Source organism: Oratosquilla oratoria, chromosome 1 (genome assembly GCF_046742065.1).
Source record: "Oratosquilla oratoria isolate Oo_2021 chromosome 1, ASM4674206v1, whole genome shotgun sequence".
NCBI lineage: Eukaryota > Metazoa > Arthropoda > Malacostraca > Stomatopoda > Squillidae > Oratosquilla > Oratosquilla oratoria.
Window position 1 is genome coordinate 29,496,755 of NC_134777.1, and position 9,956 is coordinate 29,506,710.

General features: G+C 43.8%; 1 protein-coding gene across 2 annotated transcripts in view; it reads left to right on the top strand.

Moving 5' to 3' along the window:
* Positions 1-9,357, top strand: part of LOC143032539 (aldehyde dehydrogenase family 16 member A1-like) — a 43,599-nt gene extending 34,242 nt beyond the window's left edge. For both annotated transcript variants that reach the window (XM_076197410.1, XM_076197415.1), the window contains exon 16: positions 8,516-9,357. In XM_076197410.1, coding sequence (XP_076053525.1) covers positions 8,516-8,708 — 193 coding nt within the window. In that variant the 3' untranslated portion in view covers positions 8,709-9,357. The remainder of the gene's footprint in view (positions 1-8,515) is intronic.
* The last annotated feature ends 599 nt before the right edge of the window (positions 9,358-9,956 follow it).

Sequence of the window (9,956 nt, forward strand, 5' to 3'; positions counted from 1 at the left end):
ATGACATATATATATACATACATACATATACCAAGGCCTTTTCCCCCTTCCAAGGGAGGTAGCCAAAAAGGGAAAGGCACAAAAACACTCCCACCCATTTCATCCCTAAATACACTCCACACCCCTCCCACCCTTCCTCTCATCTGAGCACCTCCTGGATGACAGGTCATCGCTGCACCCTGCCCACCGCCCTGGGTCAGAAGCAGTGTCGCAAGACACAGTACATCCACAGCAAGGCCGCTTCATTTAATCGGCGACCCCTCCTCTCCGTCCCCCTTTGCATATAAGGCGAGGACGGGGAGAAATCCCTTCGGGCTGCGTCAAAAATTACTCACACATACTACCCCCCCCCCCCCACCCCCCCGCCCATTCCTCCTCATGCAGTCACAACATCATCCATATACAACCATTCTCCACTCACCTCTGTCTTCCGTCCTCTCCCTTCCTTCCTCAACAGACATTCCCCTCTTCCCCAAAGCCCCCTTCACCCCATCCATCCACCTCATCCTAGGACGTCCCCTCATGTTCACTCCCTCCACATCTGCCTTCCATACCTCTTTTACTAGTCTTTCTTCACTCATTCTTTCCATGTGTCCAAACCATCCTAATATTCTTTCATCAACCCTATCTCCCAGCTCCTTTTTCACCCCTGTTCTCCTCCTCACCTCCTCATTTCTCACTCTATCTAGCCTAGTAACCCCCACCATACTTCTCAGACACCTCATCTCAAACACATTCAAACTCCTTCTCTCTTCTTCTCTTATGTTCCATGTTTCTGCCCCATACAGTGCTGTTGGCACAATCACTCCTTCATACAGTCTCCTCTTTGCATCCATTCCCAAATGTCTATTCCTCATTACACTCTTTAAACCACCAAGGCATTTACTCGCTTCTCTCAATCTACATTCTACCTCCACCTTCACTCCACCTTTTCCTGCTACACTTGCACCCAAGTATCTAAAACTATCCACTTCCTCCAGTCGCTCTCCCTTAATGCTCACTTCCAGTCTACTGCCACTTTCACCCCTTGTACATCTCATCACCTTACTTTTACCCACATTTATCTTTAGCTTTCTTCTATCACATACTCTCCCAAACTCTGCCACCAGCTTCCTCAATCCCTCCTCTGACCCTGCCACAAGCGCAGTGTCGTCCGCAAACAACAGCTGGCTCACCTCCCACTTTTCTCCATTTTCTTTAACCATCTCCAATCCCTGACTCACTACCCTAGCATTCACCTCTCGCACCACCCCATCCATGTATAAGTTGAAAAGCCAGGGTGACATAACGCATCCTTGACGAAGTCCCACCTTTACTTCAAACCACTCACTCTCTCCATTTCTAATCCTAACACATGCTCTACTACTCTCATAAAAACTCTTGACAGCTCCCAAAAGCTTTCCTCCTATCCCATAAATCTGCATAACCTCCCACAGTGCCTTTCTGTCTACCCTATCATAAGCCTTTTCCAGATCCATAAAAGCCAAAAAAACATCCTTCCCCTTTCCTATAGCTTTCTCACATATCTGTCTTACCACAAAGATCTGATCTACACAACCTCTACCCGTCCTAAATCCACACTGTTCCTCACCAATTACTCCTTCTGTTCCTCTCCTAATCCTCTCAATTAAGATCCTCCCATACGCCTTCCCTACTACACTCAACAGGCTAATCCCTCTGAAATTACTACATTCACACTTGTCCCCTTTTCCCTTGTAAAGAGGAACTATACAGGCACTACTCCAGTCCTCCGGCACTCTACCCTCTCTCCAGCAAACATTAAATAACCTCACCAACCAGTCCACCATCACTGAACCTCCCTTTTTCAGACATTCTGCATGACATCCATCCAGACCAGGTGCCTTACCTGCTTTCATCATCTTTACAACTGCCTTCACCTCATCCTTCCTTATTTCTCCTCCATTCTCCTCACTCATCACTCTCATTTTCTTCTCATTTCCCACTGCAGCTATCTTTCCTTCCCTATCCTCCTTCACATTCAGCAACTCCCTAAAATATTCTGCCCATCTTCCCCTCACTGCCATCTCTTCCATTATCAACTCTCCATCTGTACCTTTTACCTTTTCTTCCCTACTTGATTCGCCTCCTCTTCCTCTCTTAATTTCTTTCCAAAACATCTTTTTATTACTTTCAAAATTTTCTGTCATACTCCTACCCCATTTCACATCTGCTCTCCTCTTTGCCTCCTTTACCTTTTGCTTTACTTCTCTTTTCTTTTCTTTGTACGTCTCATATGACTCCCCTGTCCTCTTTTGTAACCAATCTGTGAATGCTCGCTTCTTCTCTTCTACAACCTTCTTTGTTTCCTCATCCCACCATTCACTACCCTTTCTTCTATTTCCCCCTGTCCTTCTTGTTCCACACACCATCCTTGCACACTTTAAGACTCCCTCCTTGAACCATCCCCATTCCTCCTCCACACCCATCTCTGCTCTATCCTTTACTCCCTCCCACTCCTCCTTCAGCTTCTTTTCGTACTCCTTCTCCTTTTCCTTTTCATTCAAGGAGTTCACTCTAAGAACCTCCCTACCTTTTGTCCCTTTCCTCCTCCATCTATCCTCCACTCTCAGCTTACCTTCCACCAAAAAATGATCTGATATTCCCCCACCCTCTCCCCTTAGCACATGTACATCCTTAACTCATCCTATCATAATCCTATTTACCACTACATAATCCATTAGCGCTCTATCTACCACCCTTCCCTCCACCACCCTCTCCCATGTGTACTTATGCTTGACTTTCTTCCGAAACACTGTATTTGCTATCATCAACTCTCTTTCTAGACACATTTCCACCATCAACTCTCCACTACGATTCTTTCCTGGAACTCCACACTTCCCAACCACTCCATCGATTGGACCATTTCCCACCCTAGCATTAAGGTCTCCCAGTACTATTACATTGACATTTCTTCCTAAACCCTCTATGCACTCATTTAAATCTATCCAAAAGGCCTCCCTTTCTTCCATGTTCTTCTCACTGCCCGGCCCATATGCACTTACAAAGACCCACATCTCCTTTCCCAGTTTCACCTTCATCCACATTATCCTTGAGGAAACCTCCTTCCACTCCACTACCCCTTTACCTATCTCCTCACTTACTAGAATAGCCACCCCTTCCCTCCCTCGCCCTCTCTTCACTCCTGATAACCTCCCACTTACACTCCCAAACTTACACTCACCCTTCCCTTTCAACTTAGTTTCACTCAAAGCCAACACATCCAACTTTCTTCTCACAAACATACTACCTATCTCTTCCCTTTTACTCTCATCTGTACCACATCCACGCACATTAAAAGACCCAAACCTTAGGGTGCTGGCCCGAGGCCCTCCAGCACCCCTTATGCCTTTCCTTTGCTTTTTAGGATATTGCCCCTTGGGGCTACAGGGAGAAGGATGCCTAGTCCCTCTCCCCGTCCCTTTCTTCTCGCCTCTTACGATCCAAGTGGGAAACTTGGTGGCAGTATTCTTTTCCCCCACCACAGGGACTTCCCCCAATCAGAAAGAGAATACTCAGAGAAATGGTACAGGACAGCAACAAGGGGTTGGGGGACAGCATAACGGAGGGACAGTCGTAGTATAAAAGTGTCATCATTACTCTATGAACAGAATTTCTTCTATCATAGACAAAATGATGTGTGGCTCTGGTCCGTAGGAGCGCCCCATATATAGACCCAAAACTATCGACTGCCTGCGACTTTGCCACAATAACAAGCACCCACAATACCCCAGACGGGGTATATATGTATATATATATATATATATATATATATATGTATATATATGTATACATATATATATTTAATTTTCATGATCTTTAGTTTTAGCATCTGTCCCCTCATGTGGAAAATAGAGAAGATGGGGAGAAATCCCTTCAGGCTGCATCAAAGTATCATCCATACACAGCTATTCTCCACTCACCCCTATCCCTTGCCTTCTCCCTTCCTTGTTCAACTGTCATTTCCCTCTTGCTCAAAGCTCCTTTCACCCCATCCATCCATCTCATCCTCTATTGTCCCATCAAGTTCACTCCACCCCTGCCTTCCAATCCACATCTTTCTTCACTTATTGTTTCCATGTATCCAGACCATCCTAATGCTCTCATTAGCCCTATCTGCAATCTCCTTTTCTACCCCTGCTCTTTACATCATATACTGTATATCATACTTTGCCTAGCCTATTTATATAGATATTGGAAAATACTACTTACATACACATACATATACCAAGGCTTTTTCCTCCTTACAGGGAAGGTAGCCAAAAAGAAAAAGGCATAAAATCATTCCCAACCATTCCATCCCTAAATACACTCCACTCCCCTCCACCCTCCCTCCCTTCTTAGCACCTCCTGGATGATGGGTCATCCCTGCACCTTGTCCACTGCCCTGAGGCAGTGTCACAAGTTGCAGCACATCCACAGCAAGGCTGCTTCATTAAATCGGTGACCCCCCTCTCCGTCCCCCCATGCATAAAAGGAGAAGACGAGGAGAAATCCCTTCGGGCTGCGTCAAATTTTGCTCACATATATTACCTCACCCCCCATCCCCCACCCATTCCACCTCATACATTACAACATCATCCATAACCATTCTCCATTCACCCCTGTCTTCTGTTCCATCCCGTCCTTCCTCAACAGACATTCCCCTCTTCCCCAAAGCCCCCTTCACCCCATCCATCCATCTCATCCTAGGACGTCCCCTCATGTTCACTCCCTCCACATCTGCCTTCCATACCTCTTTTACCAGTCTTCACTCATTCTTTCCATGTGTTCAAACTCTTTCATCAACCCTATCTCCCAACTGCATTATACACAATCATGCACACAAACAATACAACATACACTCTATAAAGGATTTGTGGGAAAACCCAGTTTCGGCTGTGGCATTCCTTGGGGAGACGGGACTGCTCGGACAGACAGTCTAGGGAACGACAACAACAACAGCTCCCTTTCCACCCCTGTTCTCCTCCTCACCTCCTCATTTCTCACTCTATCCAGCCTAGTAACCCCCATCATACTTCTCAGACACCTCATCTCAAACACATTCAAACTCCTTCTCTCTTCCTCTCTTATGTTCCATGTTTCTGCTCCATATAGTGCTGTCAGCACAATTACTCCTTCATACAGTCTCCTCTTAGCATCCATTCCCAAATGTCTATTCCTCATTACACTTTTTAATCCACCAAGGCCTTTACTCGCTTCTCTCAATCTACACACTACCTCCACCCCCACTCCACCTTTTCCTGCCACATTTGCACCCAAGTATCTAAAACTATCCACTTCCTCCAGTCGCTTTCCCTTAATGCTCACTTCCAGTCTACTGCCACTTTTACCCCTTGTACATTTCATCACCTTACTTTTACCTACATTTATCTTCAGCTTGCTTATTTCACACACACTCCCAAACTCTGTCACCAACTTCCTCAATCCCTCCTCTGATCCTGCCACAAGCGCAGTGTCGTCCGCAAACAACAGCTGGCTCACCTCCCACTTTTCTTCATTTTCTTTAACCATCTCCAATCCCTGACCCACCACCCTTGCATTTACCTCTCGCACCACCCCATCCATGTACAAGTTGAACAGCCAGGGCTACATAACATCCCTGACGAAGTCCCACCTTTACCTCGAACCACTCACTCTCTCCATTTCATATCCCGACACATGCTCTACTACTCTCGTAAAAACTCTTGACAGCTCCTAGAAGCTTTCCTCCTATCCCGTATATCTGCAAAACCTCCCATAGTGCCTTCCTGTCTACCCTATCATAAGCCTTTTCCAGATCCATGAAAGCCCAAAAAACATCCTTCCCCTTTCCTATAGATTTCTCACATATCTGTCTTACCACAAAAATCTGATCTACACAACCTCTACCCGTCCTAAATCCACACTGTTCCTCACCAATTACTCCCTCTGTTCCTCTCCTAATCCTCTCAATCAAGATTCTCCCATAAGTCTTCCCAACTACACTTAACAAGCTAATCCCTCTGAAACTACTACACTCACACTTATCCCCTTTTCTCTTGTAAAGTGGGATTATACAGGCACTCCTCCAGTCCTCCGGCACTCTACCCTCTCTCTAGCAAACATTGAATAACCTCACCAGCCAGTCCACCACCACTGTACCTCCTTTTTTTAGACATTCTGCATGGCATCCATCCAGACCAGGTGCCTTACCTGCTTTCATCATCTTAACAACTGCCTTCACTTCATCCTTCCTTGTTTCCCCTCCATTTTCCTCACTCATCATGGTAATTTTCTTAGCATTTCCCACTGCAACTATCTTTCCCTCCCTATCCTCCTTTACATTAAGCAACTCCCTAAAATATTCTGCCCATCTTCCCCTTACTGCCTTCTCTTCCATTATCAACTCTCCATCTGCACCTTTTACCTTTTCTTCTCTACTTGATTCGCCTCCACTTCCTCTCTTAATTTCTTTCCAAAACATCTTTTTATTACTTTCAAAATTTTCTGTCATACTCTTACCCTGTTTCACATCTGCTCTCCTCTTTGCCTCCTTTACCTTTTGCTTTACTTCTCTTTTCTTTTCTTTGTACCTCTCATATGACTCCCTCGTCCTATTTTGTAACCAATCTGTGAAAGCTCCTTTTTTCTCTTCTACAACCTTCTTTGTTTCCTCATCCCACCATTCACTACCCGTCCTTCTGTTTCCTCTTGTCCTTCTTGTTCCACACACCATCTTTGCACACTTTGTGACTCTTTCCTTGAACCATCCCCATTCCTCCTCCACTCCTAGCTCTACTCTATCCTTCACTCCTTCCCACTCCTCTCTCAGCTTCTTCTTGTACTCCTTCTCCTCTTCCTTTTCATTTAAAGTGTTCACTCTAAGCACCTCCCTATTTTTTGTCCTTTTCCTCTTTCTCCATCTATCCTCCACTCTCAACTTACCTTCCACCAAAAAATGATCTGATATTCCCCCTCCCTCTCCCCTTAGCACATGTACATCCTTAATTCTTCCTATTATACTCCTATCTACCACTACATAGTCCATTAATGCTCTATCTACCACCCTTCCATCCACCACCCTCTCCCATGTGTACTTATGCTTGACTTTCTTCTGAAACACTGTAAGGTTTTTCTGGTCCCCTTTCTTTTGAAGTAAAGTTCAGGATTGGTGTTTTCATGATATTGCATATTTGTTTTGGTTATATTATTTTTACTTTTATGGAGCTCAAAGCGATTTCTCCCTGTCTACTCTATTTTCTGCATGAGGGGATGGAGAGGAGGGTTGCTGATTAAGTGAAGCAGCCTTACTGTGGATGTACTGTCTTGCTGCATTGCTTCTGACCTGAGCAGAGGGCAAGCAACAGGAATGACTCTTCATCCACAAGGAGCTAAGATCAGAGGGAAACCAGGGTGGTGGATGGGAGTGGGTGCATGTCTTTGACTTGGCTACCTCCCTTATAAGTGGGAAGAAGCCCTTGGTATGTAGGTAGAAATTTTTACTTGGATTGATCTCAAGAGAAGGGAAGAAATGGTGAGAGTGAAGTTTAAGGTGAAGTTGGGGCTTCATCAGAGCTGTCATGTTGCCATGGCTATTCATTGTGTACATAGGGTGGTACTAGAGGTAAATGTGAGGGTGATGGGCAGGGGATTGGAGATGGTGGTAGTGGTGGTGATAGTGGAGATACTGGAGGGTAGGTGAGCCAGTTGTTGTTTGTGGATAACACTGCTCTTGTGGCTGGGTCAGGAGGGTCTAAAGCAGAACTGTACAGGCACTTATCCAGTCCTTAGGCTTTCTCCCCTCCCTTACACACATATTGAACAACCTCATTAGCCACTCCGCTAGTGAGGTTAGGTATGATAGATTAGAGAGTATGAGACAGTATTCTGCTAGGATTGCTACTTTCCTGTATACTACAGTTAGGTAAATTCACATGTGATTATTATAGCACTGTTTAAGGCAGATACTTGAACGAGGGATAAGTTTGAAATGAAGTGTTTAAGAATCATGGATGGGGTTACAAGGATGGATAGAGTGACAATGTCGAGATGTGGTGGAAAGAGCTGGGAGATTGTGTTGAGCAATTAGCTGAGATGTTTTGGGTCTATGTAAAGAATAAGTGATGGAAGCTTAGCAAAAAGAGTGGAAAGCAGAATTGGATGGAAAGTGCTTGAGGGTAAGACCAAAAGTAAGGTGGATGGACAGGGTGACTAACTTGCCTGATTGATTGACAGGTAACAGGTATTTGTAGTTGGGATTTTCAAAGGCAGTGGTAATATCACAGTAATCAATTTTTTTTTCTGTCTTCATGACTCTGGTGAAAAGGATGAAAATATTTTTTAATTTATTTTTATTATTATTTTTATTATTTTTTTAGAATGCTTGTTCTCTCTCTCTCTCTCTCTCTCTCTCTCTCTCTCTCTCTCTCTCTCTCTCTCTCTCTCTCTCTCTCTCTCTATATATATATATATATATATATGTATGTATGTGTGTGTGTGTGTGTGTATGTATGTAATTATTATTCATTTTTTTCAGGTACTTTGGTTCCCTGGAAGGATCTGCATTTGTGGAACATACCTCTGCAGTGAATGTGAAGAGAACTTGGGTCAATTATGGAAAGACAAGGGACTGGCTCAACAAACAACAAAGTCAAGGAGAAGAATTCCTCTATCAAGCAGTACAAGTTAAAAATGTTTGGCTTACTATGGGAGATATCTTTGCCAATTAAGGGGTGCAGAATGATGAATTGATCAGTTTATGATGGAGTTGAAAATTCTTGTGGTAATGAGTAAAGTAAAAATGTCACAAAGCTGTTATACCACTGTGCCAAATTTAATTATTGTGGTGCTAGAATTCTCTTGTTGGTGAATCAGTGATAGTCAAATTGAACTTAGAGGATATGTAGTTCTTATCAGAATAAATTTAAAGAATTTTGGTTTTGATGCTGGCTCATAAAACAAAGCAATAGTGCCTTAACAGTTATATATGTAACTTATCAAACTAGGAAGTTTAGAATTTTTATTCAGCATAGTTTTCAATATTTTTGTAGAAATCAGTCCACTAGAATTTTTTTTTTGTGAATCTTACTTCCTATTTTACAAAAAATGGTATAAAACACTATGCACTACTTAGTGATGTAAAGAAATGTACAGTAGTGTGCCTGACATCATGAAGTATTTGAAACTAAGGGGACCAATGATGTGTACCTGTTGGTAGTGCAAGATTGATGGCAGAGAGAATCATAATCTTTATGCCCAGTTTCAAAACTGTAAAGATGCTCATCTCCATCCATCTAGAGGTGAAGCACAAATGTATAAAGATCTTCTTCCCACTTATAAGGGAGGTAGCCAGCCAAGGTATGCACCCACCCCCACCCATTCCATTTATAATGATATGTTATAATAATAAGGAATGATTATCTGTAGACCAAGGGGCTCTTCCCCATTATAAGGGAGGTAGCCAACCACTGTATCGTCTAGCACATATTGTCTTTCTTATCTTAGCTCCTCATGGATGAAGGGTCATCCTTGTCTCCTGCCCACTGCCTGGGTAGGAAACAGGGATGAGTGGAAAACGTGCAGCTCATAACAGGTTGCACTGTACCTCAGGCCCACCCACAAATCTCTCTGGGAAGAAACTTGTGTCAGTTTGTGTTTTATTGGTGTGGAATAGTTTTTGTGCCACCAGCTGAAACAAAGAAGAGTGGACCAGTTACGGGTTTTCAGCTCTGTGTGTGAAAAGGTGCAAGATATACAGTAGAGATTTTGAGCCCAGTCTGGAGATCAAGTATCAGCCCCTTGGATTGCACCTCCTGATGGAGGTGAAGGATTGACAGGATTTGAAAATGGGCCGGTACACATTCCATCTTGCAGGACCACTATATGTAGGTACAGTACCTGTCATTGCTTCCTCAGTCTCAGTATTGGGTCTAAGATCTCTATGAACTTCAATTGTATTTCTTCCATCTTATCACTCA